This window comes from Bombus terrestris, chromosome 12, assembly GCF_910591885.1.
Source record: "Bombus terrestris chromosome 12, iyBomTerr1.2, whole genome shotgun sequence".
NCBI lineage: Eukaryota > Metazoa > Arthropoda > Insecta > Hymenoptera > Apidae > Bombus > Bombus terrestris.
Genome location: NC_063280.1, coordinates 10753571 through 10771362, shown reverse-complemented (window position 1 = coordinate 10771362; position 17792 = coordinate 10753571). Strand labels below are relative to the sequence as shown.

The 17792-nt window shown below is 33.0% G+C and overlaps 2 protein-coding genes across 2 annotated transcripts; one reads left to right on the top strand and one right to left on the bottom strand.

The window, feature by feature from the left end:
- The first annotated feature begins 1154 nt into the window (after positions 1–1154).
- LOC100651172 (protein yellow) lies at positions 1155–5518 on the top strand. Its single transcript, XM_003399634.4, has 6 exons — positions 1155–1340; positions 3248–3511; positions 3592–3791; positions 3990–4197; positions 4390–4725; positions 5109–5518. Exons 2-6 carry the CDS (start codon positions 3250–3252, stop codon positions 5336–5338), a joined length of 1236 nt encoding a protein of 411 aa, XP_003399682.2. The 5' UTR covers positions 1155–1340; positions 3248–3249; the 3' UTR covers positions 5339–5518.
- LOC100648531 (X-linked retinitis pigmentosa GTPase regulator) lies at positions 5235–17612 on the bottom strand. The gene is made up of 11 exons (XM_048411156.1): positions 16943–17612; positions 12269–12394; positions 10282–10374; positions 10024–10086; positions 9399–9722; positions 8844–8996; positions 8494–8658; positions 8180–8301; positions 7992–8078; positions 6584–7682; positions 5235–6391 (listed from the first exon to the last, which is right to left on the bottom strand). The coding sequence occupies exons 1-11, from the start codon at positions 16971–16973 to the stop codon at positions 6129–6131; spliced, it is 2526 nt and encodes an 841-aa protein (XP_048267113.1). The 5' UTR covers positions 16974–17612; the 3' UTR covers positions 5235–6128.
- Between the last annotated feature and the right edge of the window lie 180 nt (positions 17613–17792).

The following is a 17792-nucleotide window of genomic DNA, read 5'->3' as shown; positions in this document are numbered from 1 at the left end:
TATTGATACGATGTATTAAAAATATTTTGATACATCTATCTTACACTTTTATTTTTTTCGAAAAAAAAGAAAAGAAAAAGAAACAATTGTAGGCGTAAAAACGTACAAAAATTCATATTTATCAGATTTCTTCCCGCTTCTTTCGATTCGTAATTTAAATTTTTTTTAATTTAAATTGTAGTATGTAATTTAACTTATTGATATTATGAAAATACAGTGACATCAGTGATTAATTGAAATAACTGATGCATGCATTCCATGCAGAAACTTGGTACAGAATCTTCAATGTCTGTAATTATTTTTGCAAACCCAAGGATAACATCGTTTTCTTTCTGTATTCTGTTAACGGTAAAAATGTTTTTGTTTTTGTTCGTTTTGCGGTTGAGACTGACGATAAATCCAAGCACGCAATACCTGTTCTACCCGTTTTAATAATCGGACCAAATAAAGTACCTATTCAATTTTGTTACTTGATTTATCTACTTTAATCTCCCATAGAAATAACTTTGATGACTCATTGGTTCTATAGATATTTATAGAAAATATGTTGACATCGATGTTATTTTTTATGTTAAAAGATAATTATCTTCTTGCTCCAAATCAATTGCGTTTAATTATTAATAATTGTGGCAATATATCGTTATTGTTGTTTAAATATAACCATCTTAGGCTATTTAATTCAGATTGTTTTCATCATGGCTACGAGTACCTCTATCAAAATCCGCATCTCTTTACGGTAGGTATATACAAAAAATGTTACGCACTATGTGCGCTATTGAATGGATTTCCGTTTACCGGATGAAGCTGTTTAAAGCTTAAAGAGTTTTGTGCTGTTGCTTCGACTGTTGCGATTTTTCACGGCAGCGTAATAAAAGCAATGAACAATAATCAACGGAAATACCAACGACCATACAAACGTCGCTTTATATAATAACGCTCTTTAATTATAAAATATTGCCATTATATCATGATTTTTATTTCCGTTAAAATAGTTTTTATTTGTAATAATTGGATTTTATATATAAATAGTACATAAAATATGAACTAGTTCCCTTAAAAACTTTAATCTTCTGATTACTGAAACATTAATGCACATTTTAATCGTAATCATTTAGGAAGACTTCTAGCTATATAAAGTACCATAGCACAATGGACCATAACGTCATTCCGTCTTGATCCGCTTGAGCTGAAGGTCGGGTTGTTCTTCGAATACAAATAACGGGCCATTCGCGTCCTCATTACAACATTCAGGTTTAGGCAGCTTCAGTTCTACGTTTTTCTTCGATCATACCAGTTCAACCTTGCCATTGGACGTTCGATTCAAACAGATAGAAACAGAAGTAAGGAAACGTGATTTCAATTTACTAGAACAATTGCGAGGACTTATTTTCCATTATTACATTTCTTTACATTTAATTTCGATTACTTTAATTTAATTTGATGGAGAAATCATAGTTGAATAAACGTGACAAAAGTGCCCCTAAACCAAATTAAATTTGCGCGATACGTCAAACGAAAGAGTTTGCTAAGAAAACCGCCTCGACAAAGTTTCAGCCTCCTATCTTTATTATTATTATAAAATGCCAATTTTACATTAAAGTTATCAAGTGACAACATTTATATTTTTGCAGTAAAAGCTGCCTGTCATATTTATTAATTCACAATTTTCTCAGATTTTTTCGAGTGGTGTGTCATAATTAAAAAACTTAAATACCCAATTTTTTACCTTTTTGTGCATCTAAGAGTGACTTATTTTGCAATTCTAAATAGTTTTATGTTTATCAAACGAGTGACTTCAGAATGTTTTATCTTCGTCGTTGTCAACGTTGATCACAGGATTTATTCGCTCAACATCGAAGATTTCGTTAAGTATTTCAACAGACCTTATAATGTGTGCCATATATCTAGTGTGCGGTAATAAATAAATTATCGCAGTGATATGCGAGCAACAAAAATTTTATTCCCAAGCAGCCAATTGAGTTTGTTTATATACTTTATGTAGCACTTATACCTTTTGCTATTAATATAATGGTTTGCGCATTGTATCAATGATATAAATGCACGGATCATTCTTACACAAATAGAAAGCTAAAAGATAGTGATTTTTCATTTTTTTAATTATGAGGTTCTGAAAAATTTTAAAAAAGTTACGAGTTAATAAACACGACATTAAACATAATATGTAAATCATATTTGTAAATATAATATATATAAAACGCAGATCGTAATATGTAAATCATATTTTGATTAATAACTATCTTAATAATAGGGGAATAAAACTTTGTCGAAATGGTTTTACCAAGAAGTTCTTTCGATCGACGTATCGCAAGTTTAGTTTGATTTAGGATCGCTTTTGTCATACTTATTCAGCTACGCCATTTAACAGATAATGTCATTTTTTAAGTTTTTCTGGCTATAGTTCGTATAATTTTAAAACAAAAAATAATTTAAGAAATATTTTAGGCTGTACTTCTTCTTAATATATTCCTTAATTTAACTAATTTTAATGTAATTTTCTAGCTCACGTTTTGTGCTTAGAAGTACTTGCACGTAGTGGAAAAGACAATTTAGAATCTTTGCCTGGTATCTATTACGTCTGCAGTCTATAGAAAAGACGCGATAGAATAATTGCAGGCTATTTAACTGTATTTTCTTGCCTATTGTATCGTCATTATTGTATAGAACTTGCATTGAAAACTCGAGTTGTAGTGTTATAATTATACATAACTATGATTTGTATAAAATATTGCTCACAAATTACATCGGTTAAATACGTAACCGATATGACAATATTTGAAGTAAAAACGTTTGAAAGAGAAAAAATAAAAATTAGTATCTATTCATATTTCAATTTATATTTTGTGATGCTGTTTCTACATTCGAGATGTATTTTTATCTCCTCCGGGCAAATGATTAAATCTTTCGTAAGATATTTTAGGCTTTCGTGGTTGTAGAAACCAAGAGTGACATACTTTAATTTAGCACATATACGTATACACCATAATAGGATTTTGTAACAAAATTTGCTTGTAAAGAGAGATGTTATTAAAAATATTTAATTTTTCGTAATATACATAATATAAGAATTTGAAAGGCATAGTTTATTCGGTATATGCTGTCCAATGTGTATACTATACATGTATATGCGTGCATATATATTTTAACAGGGATAATAATTAATCGAAAATGGAAAGGAACTTTCTACGTTACGTTACAGAATCTATGGCTTCTATTTTTCGTTTTGTAGATATGTGGGGCGTTTTATTGTTTGCGTCTCTTGCATTGACTAACGGCGTCGAACATAAAACAATTTATTCGTGGAGCAACGTCGAATATAATTTTCCAAATGACGCTATTAGAGATTCTCTAATATACAATGGTGGATATATACCCGAAAATAATATGCCACTTGGTCTAGAAAATTGGAAAGACAAGATATTTATTACTGTACCTCGATGGAAGAATGGCGTCGCGTCCAATTTAAATTACATCTCAAAGAACGATCCATCAGGTATCTAAGTTGGAGATTTTAAACTCTTAACTTTAATGTAGTAATTAATATTTCTTTCTTTTTTTTTTATAAAAATATAGAATGTCCAAAATTAACTCCTTATCCTAATTGGGAAACGAATGACATTAATACACCTGATGGCATTGTAAGCATCTTTCGTGTCAAAGTCGACGCTTGCGATCGATTATGGGGTGTCGACACAGGTACTGATGACATTTTAGGCAATAGCACACAAGTACGACCAGTGAGAATTTTCGTAATCGATTTGATAACAGATAAGGTAGTTTAATAAATTTATATTAATTAAAAGCTTACGTTTTAGCAAACATTAATTGCAAATTGTAATTTACATATTTATTGTTGGCATTAGATTGCTTTTATTATGATCCTCGCTTTAACACACACGCACACACGACATCTTTTATATTACTCAATGAAAGAAATGAAATTAATAGTAAAAGTTATTTAATAATTACAGATATTGAGAATATATCCTCTAAAAAGTACGGACCAAACTTCAAATTCTTTCTTTGCCGATTCGGTAGTCAATGCAGATCCAGATAATTGTGACAATGCATACTTCTACATTTCGGATTTAAGCGGATATGGTTTGGTTGTTTATAGTTGGGCCAAGAACGATTCCTGGCGAATCTCGCACAATTTCTTCCATTTCGATCCTCTTCACGGTGAGATATTTTATGCAGTGAAACATTAAAACGAAAGAAAATATACAAATATGAAAATATCATATTGTATATTTCTGTATTTTAATATATCTTTTAAAATATTTTATATTCTCACATGAACATATTGTTTTACGCTAATATGGTTGTTATTAAAATTTCACGGAAAATTGTATAGGTAGTTCTTGTTTCCAGGAAACTTTAATATCAGTGGATTCAACTTCCAATGGCAGGATGGCATATTTGGAATGTCTTTGTCTGCGCCACAAAATGACAACTATAAAACTTTATATTTCCACGCGATGGCTGGTATCACTGAATTTTCTGTATCTACCGAAACCTTGCAGGATAACACGTTAAGGAAAGCTAGTAATTACGATGATTTTCACGTCGAGGGTGCAAAAGGTCCATTTACTCAAGGACCTACTTCTCTGATTGATACGAACACTGGTATCGATTATTTCACTCAAGTAAGCAAAAATGGCATCGCTTGTTGGGATACCAGTGTCGAATTAAACCCAAACACCTTCAGTAAGTAATAATCAAAATAATAATTGCCTTCTTGTATTTTTTTCTAAATAATTATTTACTTGGGCATTTATTTGTGATTCTGAGAAATATATATAGCTATAAAATATCATCAGTGTAAAACGATAGAAAACCTGTATTATCAAAGATTCAAGTAACGTTATAATGATTGATAAATAACCATCATTAGAGATTCTTCTATTGTGCCTATCGAGTTTCTTTTAAGGAAACCTGTCGCAGAAAATGGTATTTCATCCCAAACAGGATTTTGTGTTGTATCGATTAATTCTTACCTAACGAAATTCTAAGAAATCTGACTGGCGTTTTATACAAAGCAACGGTGGATCGACATATTTATAAATGACCATTGTCTCTCATTTTTGCAGTTCTTGCGGTTCAAGACAACACAACGATGATCTTTCCTAACGATTTGTCAATCGATCGGCCCAACAACATGCTATATGTGCTCTCCGATAATTTACCACAATTTATGTTCTCTACTTTTGACATGAAAAAGCGTAATTTCTTCATCACGGCGATCAACCTCGATTCTTTAACGCAGATGTGCAAGAAACAGGATCTCAAACTTAAGAGACGTCTTCCTCACATTCTTTAATTAAAAAACATGAATTTGCATAAAAACCGCAATCTAAGTAGCGTTTAGAATAGAAGTGATTTTATTCTATTTCTCTGAATCTACCTTTATTTATTCACAGAAGTTATACAAAAGAATATTCAGAAGGATCACACGCGATATGTGAAGACCGCATGAAATATATGTTGTAATTATTGTTAATTCTAACCGTGTTACAGTTAATTTACCTTATCCCTACACCGAATTCTCAGTCATTTATGTCAAAAACCATTCTGTTTTAGAATACACGTTATATCTACAAGTAGTTTCGCCACTGAAGTATTATATTATTTTACGAATACGGTAAAAGGTTTCCATTATACATTTGACGACACAAACTCGATTTTACAAAATTATTTACTCAATTTAACGAAGTATGTACGAGCATTAAAAAAAGATGACGCTTGTTACAATTCGGTTTATGATACAATATTAATACTTTAAACTATTCAGATAATATCGAAATATTTGAAAAAAAAATTATTTTGCATAAATTCTTTTTCCGTCGCCATAATTATTTTTGATTATATTTTCTTTACTTCTAATAATACTCTTCTACGCTTCTAGGAATAATAGATTTCGATGTTATGTTTCTAATCGTAAGTACATTTTTCATCCTTTACATCGTCCTCTTTATTACATGGAATTGTTTGGTAAAAAGTGAAAGAAACAATTAAAAATTATACTGCCCTATTATACGAGAGTTTCTTCTATGAACAATGGAAAAGAATGTTATCTTTGATCGTAAATAAAATCACTTTTTAGTATCACTTCACTTGGTCCCAATCTCACGTTCGTCATACACGTATTGTAAAAAATACAATGAAATATAATACATCCTTGAAGACATCTTAATCATAGGATAATACACGTTTTCGACTGAAAATGAAAGAAATTTGTTGGACAATGTTATATTAAAAATTTGTATAAACAGCGCTATACATACTTTGGATTTTTGATTCGCAACGCCAGTTGTCTTCGTACCGTTTTCTGTTGCTTGTAGCTTTTTACTTTTAAATATCTTCGACATTTTACCTTTAACACAAAGGAAAAGAAGTAATGTAATATAAATTTAATATTGACACAATATCAGAAATTCATTAAAAATGTAACAAATAAATGGCATTATTCGAAATCTACGTAAATATTTTATGTCAATTTTATTGTAGCTTTTTTATTTTTTAGATAAATCTTTTTATCATTTTCTGATTACTTTATCCTGCTTACCAGTTCTCGGAGGCGGCGATTGCACATCAGCATCGTCCTGAACATTATCGTTATTCATTTTTTCCTCTTCAATAATTTTAGCTTTGTCGGTTTGTTTGTCGATTTCTATCGTCTCTTCCATATTCACTCTCGACCTTGTGGACTTAATACTCCCGCTACTCCTCGTGGATTTCATTGACCCTGATCCCTTTTTTTTCTCCGATTCATTTTCTTCAATTGCTTCTGGTTTCTTTTCTGAAGTATCTTCCGTCTTTATTTCATTTTCTTTTTCCATCGACGATGTTTTCTCATTGTCGGTGGAAGAATTTTCACTTGTAGATTTTAATCTCGGTGGTTTTGGCGGTGGAGTAGAATCCGAGGGAGACGTTTGTTTCTCAGGACTCGTCTCTAGTTTAGTATCATCGCCATTACTCGGTTCCATCGACTCTTCCATTGGTTCTGTCTTAACATCTTCACTATTCTTTCGTTTACCGTCTGTTTCATCTTTATTTTCTGTATTACCATTTTCAATATTAATTTCATCTTTGTTTCCCATATTATTTATCGTAGCTTCTGTGGTCGTTCCGTTATTGTTTCCTTCGTTATTTTCCTCTTTATCCATCGATTCAGATCTTTTTTCTTTTTGAACGTCTTCGCTTTTAACGTTTGTCTTCATCGTTGATTCTTCTTCCTCCTTCTTTGGTACTGGATTTTCGTTTTCTGGTTTCGATTCTTCGGATTCGCCTATATTAGCTGACATTTCTTTCGATGTCACTTCAGCGTTTTCTTCGTTAGACATAGCATTCGATGATATTTCTTCTGGCTTGTCATTCGTAGATTTTTCAGGACTATTTTGAGGACTATCTGATTTCTCGATATTATTCATGGAATCTACAACGTTATTCGTGACATCATCTACCTTATTTTTTATGTTTTCTTCGATTGTTTCCATAGATGTTTCCATAGTTTCTTTTGCATTTGTTACGGATTCTGTAATATTATTTCCTTGATTCAACCTATCTTTGATTATTTCATTAACATTTTCGTCATGGGTCTCACTTTGTAGCCTGTTTACAGGAAGCTTTAATGGTGGCAATGAATTTCTTTTTTGAATGTGTTCCTAGAACGTAAAAGAAATATAAAATATGTGTCAAGTTCGAGGAAAATACGATAGGATCATCGATATGCATAGAACTTTCTTTTAAAATATTTCTTTTATTTATTGAAACAAAACTGAGATTGAGATATGCATATAAATCAGTGGACTGCAGCAGGGTTCAGGTACACTTCTATCTTTGTCAGGTTGTAGAATTATTTTCTTTAAATTGTCGTAGTAATCACGAGAAAATTTTTAAAATTAATAATCATAGAGTTATAGGAATCGTATAAATTAATGGAAATTATTGTTTATGAAGTGAATTGTAATTACCGTTTGCGAGTTGTCTTCTTTTTGCGAGCGATTATTCGTGTCACGTCTTTGACCAACTAAGATCGTGTGGCAGCCACCACACGCAACCTTTGCAAATGTAAAAATTATTCATATTTTATTAAATCTTACATGGATTATATATGGATTACATACGAGGAATAATTAAACATGCAGATAAATGTAATTACATTCGAAACGAAGAGCTCCTTGTATCTTTGAACGAAAGTCAGTTCATGGACGTTGTTCTCGTTCTCCTCCAATCCTAATTTTCCGTGCCTTCCGTCGCCACACGTATACAGTTTCCCAGATTCTGCCACGAAAAACTGATGTTATAGAAACGAGACATCATAACCTTTGTTTGACGTATCTCTCGTATTTATCGATATATTATAGATATTTTAATAAATAGTAATTTTCTAAAAATTTGTATTAATTCTCTACGAAAAATTGTATAGAAAATGAGATAGCGAGGATAATCGGTAGAAATTGTAATAAAACTTGCCAGTAACAACAGCGGTGTGACTTTCCCCGCAAGATATTCGAGTAATTGTTTCATTTCGAAGCATGCCACGTGGAAGAAGTTTCGGTATATGAAGTTCCGACAAATTAGTTCCTAGACCAAGCTGACCGCTCGAATTACTTCCGGTGCAATATAAATTCCCATTTTCTGAAAAGCGATAAAACACGATAGATCAGGAGAATGCTCTTTCTATTCAAAATTTTTAGTGCAAGCGTGCGAGATGTGGGATAAAATTGGTAGTAAAATTTAATGTGATTTTTACGAATGACCGTTATCATTTAGCGTAATCTAATTTGTGAAGATTGGAGTTTATGTATGTACATATATTATACCAGCTAGAATGACGGTGTGATGACCACCACACGCGACATGTACAGCAGGACTCGGTAATTGCATCTGTTTAGGCGCGACCTGTGTAGAAAAGCTGGCATCGATCCCCAATTTCCCACTTTCTGACTCACCACAGACGTAAACGAGACCACTTTCTGAAAATACCATTTGAAATTCGAAGAAAATTCGTTGAAGCGGTGACACGTCCTACATTCAGTTTTAGAATGTTATTTTATAACATAAGAAATTACTAGTAATTGCTACTACATAGATGTCAATATTAAAATTAATATTTTTTACTCATGCAATACTAAATACTATAATTCATAGCTTGCGCGATTAAATTTATCTTGATACAAATAATATCTTGAAATATATTTTTATATATTTATGAAAAACAAATTAACCATTTTCATATCATAATGTCAATTAATTATTTTTGTATCGATCTCATGAGAATTACAATTTTAGTTAAAAGTCAATATGAAAAAATATACATCAACGTAGTTCGTTCTTTCTTTTTAGCAATTTTCCAATGTTTTCAATTAACGAGTTACCTGTCAGAAACGTGGAATGATAGTATCCGGCGCTAATTTGTTTAACAGGTTCAGGAATATGTACTTTGGTCGGTTTGTTCACCAAGCCAGATACATCTGGAAGTCCCAATTGGCCCTCGAGGTTGCTACCCCATGCGAAAACGCCACCATCGCTGGTAAGTGCGAGAGAATGATGGGAACCAGCGGCAATTTGGACGATCTTTGATCCTGATAGTCCTGAATCATACACCAATACAGGAGTATTTGCGCAATCGCCTATTGCGGAAATTCCTCGACCAAGTTGTCCTTCTTGATCGCTGCCACACGCAAAAATCTTCTGCGACCCTGAAACATTGTGAATTCCTTTCCTTTCCTTTGAATACTTCAAGTTGGAGGTGTTTGATAGGTTACCATTATTATTAGATCGTCACTAAATAATGATCGCTTCACACGAAAGGTAAACGCTATCAAGGAACAAAGAAAGAGAGATGATACTTATAAGTTAAAAGTTGAATGACTGAGAAGCGGTAGAGAAGTTTCGAACACGCAACGTTATAAATGTGATTACACACCGTAACCAATGTGCCTATGTATATTTAGAAGGTTTTTGGTATCTGTACTGGCATAAATGTAAACAATGCCTTACCTGTGCAAATTAGCGTGTGTGCTCGTCCGCATGCAACGTGAGTGACCCTTTCCGGCTTCAGAGCTGAAAATTAATAGGTTGTATTGTGAAAATTTATGACAAATTCAAATGGTTGACATTATTTTTATTTTTCGAGTCAAATTGTCGCAAAGTTACAGAAGCTATGGAAATCTCAGTTATGGAATTTGAAAAGCTAATATTTTTTTTACAAAAATATATAAATGAATTTTAAATATCTAAAACAGCGAACGTACAGACCTTTCACACAGGATGGCTTGCTGATATGATTTTTATGACCGAGACCAAGTTGACCCCAATCATTGCTTCCGAAGACGAAGAGTCTACCGGTTTCTAAAATCAATGAGATAGAACTTTTGGTTTCATACGTATTGCTTCACAGTAATAATATCTCTGGTCTTTTCTGTTTACGAATTATCTCATCTACGATAAACAATCGATCTAATCTTCCTATCTATAATAAATAGACACAGATCTTTTTCTTTTATAATGAATCAACCAAATTTCAAATCGTTAATTTAAAAAATGAAAATTGAACGATTTATTATTAGGGGCTCTGCCGAAAAAGTATTTCATCGAAAAAACCCAGGGAATAATATTTGAAACAGCAAAGTTTACGTGCTTAGATAATTTCACGATTAACTGGAACTGTTGATAATAGCAGTATGTCGACTTCGTTCGTATAGGTATGTTACGTGCCAGAGCATTGCGTGGCTATATCGATTTACTGGACAGTGGCTATCCCCGTGTAAGCGTAGGTCGACACTACCTTCTTTACGAACCATGTTACAGAAGCTGTAAATCACGATAGTTCCGATCCTGAGAATTTTATACCAAAGTTGTTAGATCGATATTTTACCTTGTAAAACATTCGCGAGAAGTTTGTAATATAAACTCTTTATTCGAAATAAATTTTTAATTTATTCTGAAAAATTCAGTCTGCGGCTGAAGCTCGATAAGACCAGGTGATCTTAAAATTTGCAAAAAATGTTTGGAGAGTAAGAAAAGGTATAATAAGGTAAGTCACGAAAGTCCGAAAGAATTGTTATGCCTTGGTTAAAGTCAAAATATTAATTTAATATGGATGAAAAAAAACGAGCCATATAATCGTATTATACGTTGTTGTTAATAGTACATAATAATTTATAGTCTCTTTGATGTGTATTAATCGTGATAGTATCGTGAGATGTTAAACATGCGAGATGTTAAAATAAACCAGTAAATATCGTCATAGAATAAAAATACGCTGCTATTTTAATTACTTTTTTTTTTCTTTGCGAAACGACGATACGAATAGTTCAAGGATGGCAAAATATTCTTACAGTATAGAAAACAAGAGTTATACGTACAGTTCAACTATTTGACTAGAAAATACTACATTTTATAGAGGTCCATTTTTGAGGAAGTCCTTTAATCGATAGTATATTTTAGTAGACATGTTACATTAAAAATACGTAGCAGGATAGTACATAAAATATGTCCACGTGCAACATTAGTATCATTGAAATGTGTACGGTCATTCACGAGCTCATCTATTGATTTCCATTAAAATCAAGAGCGGTCGTGTCCAGATCGATCGAGTAGCGCGTAAGACATTCGCTCACGTTTGATACGTTCTATGAAAACTTTTATAGAGATATGAAATAGAGAAAGAAAATGGATCAAGCAAGTATATGGGTATAGCTGAAGAAGAAGATCGAAGAGGAAGAAAGTACATAGTTTGTCATAGATATGAAACAAAGTATAGTAATGGTCGAGTTTATAAAATCGATTAAAGTGTAACTTCTTTTATGATTCACTATTTCTGCTTATTGAGCAATTTCCAAAGTTTCTTCACGTTTGCTGTATGATTGTCGTTTACTTGTAACAAAGTATGTAATTACTTTCCCATGGAAAATAGCGCGGATCAATTAACGTTTAATATTGCAGTATTGATAAAGACTTAAGCAATCGATAAATATTTATCTACGACGTACGAAATTCCACGACTTGGTGTTTCATGAAGTTAGGATCAAATATTTGTCACTTTTGTCCTTTCTTTTAATGGATTCATTCAGTGGAAATACTTATATGGTAATATATATTATTACAAGTAAAAAAATAATAGTAAATAATAATGATCTATAAAAAGGTTTGTAAAAATAACGGTTTGTAATAATATTGACATTTTTATCGTATTAGCGTTGATAACTGAAAAAGATCCTGTAAGAAGAAATGTTTAACTTACGACATATAACAGCAGAATGTTCATCTCCGCAAGTAATAGAGAGCACCGGATCCCTGCGTATGAAAAAATGCGATGCAACATTGTCCGCAAATCTGCTTCGTCCAATTGTAAATACCGCCCCTGTTTCTAAAAAATCATATAAAGGGTTTTCAAATTAAAAACAAGTTCATACCAAATAATATGCGAACCGTTCTTTCCAAATTTTTTGTTCCCGATAGATAGCTACTTATTTATTTTTCTCTAGACTTACGTTTAGCGTATCTATCATCTTGCCGTTTGAAATATTCGTTAACGAAAAAACAGCGACGTGCTAAATCTCCAATGATTTATTTAAGGAGGTTAACGCGATAGCGCGATATCAAAGGACGAATCGCCACTTTCCTTTTTACGTCTGGCACGAAACGGTCGCCGTGGAAAAATCGTACGGCCAAGAACAAAGTCAGATCAATTTGCATTAACACGGTAGACTGTAGACACACGCGTGTAACGTATGATGATTTTATTCTTAAAATTGCTTGTTATAAATATGACGACTCCTTCAGAGAAATGACGTACGTATACTCATTTGAAATTCAAAGACTTAACGTTTGTAGATAATCGATTGTTCTAATCTGATAAAGGAATCATTATTGCTTTACAAGTATCTAAGGATTTTTTACTCAAATCTAAGGAAAGATCTACGTTCGGCCAGTGCTAATCTGCAAGATCAAGCGTTGCGCGCACGTGAGGTCAAAGGGATTTAGACACCGGGGTTTTCTCATGGAATAAGAACGGTAACGAAGTTATTTATTCGTTTGGAAGAAACTCGTGCTTTCATATATAATACTTCCAATTGAATACTAAGAATGCAAACGAGTATCATGTTTGCCTTCGGGTTTATGAATTAGCAGTCATTAGAGTAAGAAGATCAATATTATGGCGATGAAAAATAATGAAAGACATTGTGGAAGTTTTAGTGTACAGGGTCCAACCGAACAACACGTAAAAGCAGGCATGAAAAATAAGAAAAAGATATAGAATGAAATTTGTTCACTCTAGGCTTAGTTCTTGAGAAAATCGAGTTTAAACATTTATCAAATGTACTTGAGCGTGGCTAATTCTGGACTCGGTAGGATTAAATAATCGACAGGAGATTATTGCACGTGTGAAAATAAGTGGGAAAAGTAGGATAAAATTTGTCTATTTTCATCTTCCAGGAAATAGAATTTGAGTATGTTTAGTGAAGAGTCGGTTTAGTACAGGCACGGTACGATCGGAAATTAAGCGTCTCGAAATATTTGAAGCGTGACAAATTTTCATGATTGAAATGATCGAAATGACTGATATATTTTGTTAATTGGATACGATACTACTTTTATAAATGTTGTGTTCGAGTATAGTTTGTTTTAAACTGTAAATTTTTAACAAAATGGGAACCGTTAAATTCTTCTTTTGTTATTTAAAATAAAAATATAAATTCCAAAGATAATTGCTACAATAAGCTTCGGCGCATAAAACGCAGTTACATTATCGTAATGTGCGAAAGATGGGTGTGGAGTAAAAGGAATGGAAATGACAGCTTTAAAAGCAAGAATTTTACGTTCCATTCATAGTCGTAGAACGGTCACTAAGAATTACAATCGTGCCTCGAAGCGAATGAATTTTTCCGATTGCCCTCGACTGATCGTGGCCGCTATAAACGGAGGGAGTGAGAAAATTGTAGTTGTTATCGAATTATACTGAATTATACTTATACGAAAATACTAGTTGAAAATGAATGCTTAGCAAAATCTATTTGATAGATGAAACAGCGGTATCACCAATGTTGATTGGCCAGCCAAGGAACGAGCGAATAATAATTCTCATTTCTTGTCTGCAAAGGTCAATGATGCAGCAACTCGGTATAAATCCTTCACGGAGTTTACGTTTATGTTCTTCTTATCAAAAGTTCAAACGTCGTCCTTTGCATAATGCATCGAGCATCTATCTTTCATACGAGAAACGTGTTGTTCTTTAGCTACGTTGACTTTAATCGACAATTATGATATCAAGCAACATTTTCAGAGTCCAGCTAACAAAAGTTTACACGTATCGAAGAGAATTCGAAAGAATGGGAAGAATTTTATTTTACGTGTAAAGATCGAGTTATGGATCTGTTTATATTTCACGATACAAATATAAAAGAATGCTCACGAAACGAGGCTTTTTTTTTAAAGTACAAAGTGATACTAGACTGGTCAAGAATCGTGGTAACCGATATTACTTTTTGTCATTCAATGGGATTGGATTGGAATAGACTTTTTACGGATTACGTTTAATCTCTTGAGTAAATTTAAATATCAAGCGAACAAATATTTATCGATAGACCAAAAATCATTTGTTACTTTGCCAGAATGTCTTAGCTATCATTTGAAAACTAAAAGATAATACTTCTATATGCGGTTCCTTTCTACGCGTCTTTGAATCTTCCATTCATTACCACGTCTAAAATTCAGACGACGTTGAACATTTCAGGTCACGTTCAACTCCTCCACCTTCTTAATGGTTGCACTCCACAATATTTTCACGGAACTACGAATGACTGGAAACATAATGTACAAAATGTACCATAAAATGCAATGTGGTTAAAATTATTGTTCTATGTAGAACGCGTCCCTATTTCTAAACGCGACATGCGAGATGGTAAATTCGCTGTGCCGATATCATCGATGCGCTCATTTTCTAGCCGCTGGTATTGTGTCAGGTCGTTAACCTGAGGATGCATGGTTTAGCAGCAATGAAAACGGATCAAAATATACGCGTCCACGAATCGGATCAATTACAATATTTAATTCACCATGCCGCAACCGGTTAATCTGGTTTTACTTTTGCTTATGCATTACCAACGTGAATAATTGCGATGCGTTAACAATGTTGTTTATCATTGAGCCGCTTTGTTTGCATCGCGTTGGAATTTTCCTATCCGAAACGAGGAAGGATTGCGTTCTATGACAGCAATAGATCTTCTATGTAAAGCGTAATAAATTCTCTATTGCAAAGCGTGGCGAATTTGCTATAATTAGAATACTATAGCGAAATGTTGAGCGGAGATCGGTAGCTATAAACTAAAGACATAGGAAGCTATGCGTAGGATTTTCTATTTGCTGGAACTAGCACGGGGAAAAAGGGATTCTTTTTTTAGATTCTATTGCGGTCGGAGTTAAAATGGTCGCTTCTTATTTGAGAAGTTTAATTTTTTATTTGAACCTTTTATGTCGTGTTCTGGGTTTAAATTTCAACGTAGGAGATCTTTTAATATCGTAGGTATTTCAGAAAAGAAGGTCAGAAAAATCATTTGTTACACTTAACAATGAGAAATGTAAAATTTAATTCACAGGGCAATATTTTACCTTTGTTTCGATTAAACTTCGAAGGTTTTGTTTTCATTGATAGTTTGAAGTTTTAAAAAGCGAAATATAAAATTGTTAGTGAACGTATTCATACACACCGAAATATAGGATCGAATCAATACGTGCCAATTTCGATTTTTCGATACAATGCATCGTGACACGAATGAAATCGTTTGTTATACATCATGAGTCGGTAGATTAACTTTCATGAAAAGTTTCTTACACTTTATCAAATCTTTTATATTCTTAAATAAGTAACATTTTATACACGAATAGACACAATCAAAGAACGAAATAGAAAATATTGAAATAGATAAATCATACATATAATCATGTCAAACTGGTCGGAGTGTAAAACGAGCAAGCAGAAATATAATAAAGATAATATAAAAATATAAAAATTGAAACAAGCTATTGCGATAAAAAATTTTTCTAATATTACGATGGAAATAATAAAATAATAATATTACTTCAAAGCCAAACAAATATTCAAAGTGTGTACTATTTTACAGGCCATACAATTAAAAATATCTTGAAAGACTTAAATATCTTCAACCTCTTTTCGCCATGTAACAACTCGTTCAGTTAGTTTCGCACGATTAAGTGCAATTTTGTAGCTCAATCGTGCCGAAGAATAATTTGCTCGGTACGCAGATGGCAGCCCTCATTTCCGCAAAAGTGACAAGGAATTGTGTTATATTTATGTATAACGGTTCCGCGTAGCTTTATGTTTTAATATATTGAACATTTAGGTACACTAACTACATATTTCACTGCTACGATTTACGAAACAAACGCTTCTGTTTCTCTTAGTTCAGACATTGTTTTATTAATTAAAAATAATACACTCAACTTATTTGATTAATAGAAGACTAGCATAGTTAAAAATAAAGCAAATGTTTAACAATGCTCTGTTTTGATTTATGAAATGTTATCTATCTTTAAAAGTTGATAGAAGACTATAAGGAAATTCAAAACATTATTTTAACAAATAATATCTCACAAAAGCATTTCACGAGAAGCGAATGTTATTTTGCAAATATTTTAAATCAAATTCGATTCGTTTTTATGAGACAAAGATTCGAAGATAGTTTGAAAGCAGCTCGAAATATAAAATCCACTATTTCCTTTCAAGTTCATCGTACATATGTATTTTCATTAATTTGCCGGCAAATCGGCACGGCATCAAGCAACCTGTTTGGGAAAAAAAGGTGCTCTTAAGTAAGACGAATGTCGATTGCGTGGGTATCGAGTGGCAGGTGCATCAAATCATGCGTGCTGTGTGCGATTTCGTTGAACGTTTTACCAGGTATCGTTTCTAGATCCGTCAGGCCCATGCTTGAACGTTGTGCGGCGAAACTTGCAGCCGACTAACTGCCGGTCAAGCATGGCTATCATGGTGGCAACTTAAACTGAACGTTGCTTGGCAACTGGAAATCAATTTCTAATGGCAACCACGCCGGACGTGTTCCAACGTTAAGAATGGGAGCGATCGTTCGCTAGTGGTGTGTTTTCTCGTGGAAATTAATAGCTGTACGCGTCGCCGTTGTCTTCGCGTTCCTTCGCGTGTCACCACTTTCATCGACGAATGTCATTTAATATTCAATGCACGGTTGCACCAATGCACTCATGACATTCGCTCATGAACGCTTTATTTTTTTTATGTCGAGAATGTTTTATTTCAATGTTTTTTTTTTTCTTGGTTATATTGAACTTTATAGGAATAACGAGGTAGGCGGTTATGGAAAGAATGAAGAGGTGAATTTGATTCTGGTAACGTAATTGGCGTTGGATGAGGGATGCTTAAAGCGTCAAATGAATGAATGTACGATATATTGTTGTTGAGAATTTGAATTGCATTTACTGTTACGCGCTTTTTTGTGGGCTTCCGGATTGAAAATGTTTATTTCGAGTCAGAGACGGATCCAGGGGGGGGGGGGATGATAGGAGCGATCGCTCCTCTGCCCACTCCTGCGAGAGAATAAAATATAAAAATATTATGTCACTTTTTCGAAAACTTATTGATTATATAATTAACGCGAATTAGATTATTTAACCTACAGTATCAGATGGAGATATTAAAGTGTAAATTGCAAGGAAATTTTAAATCTTGAAAAAGCAGGTTCAGAAATATACTATACTTTTATACATGTCGC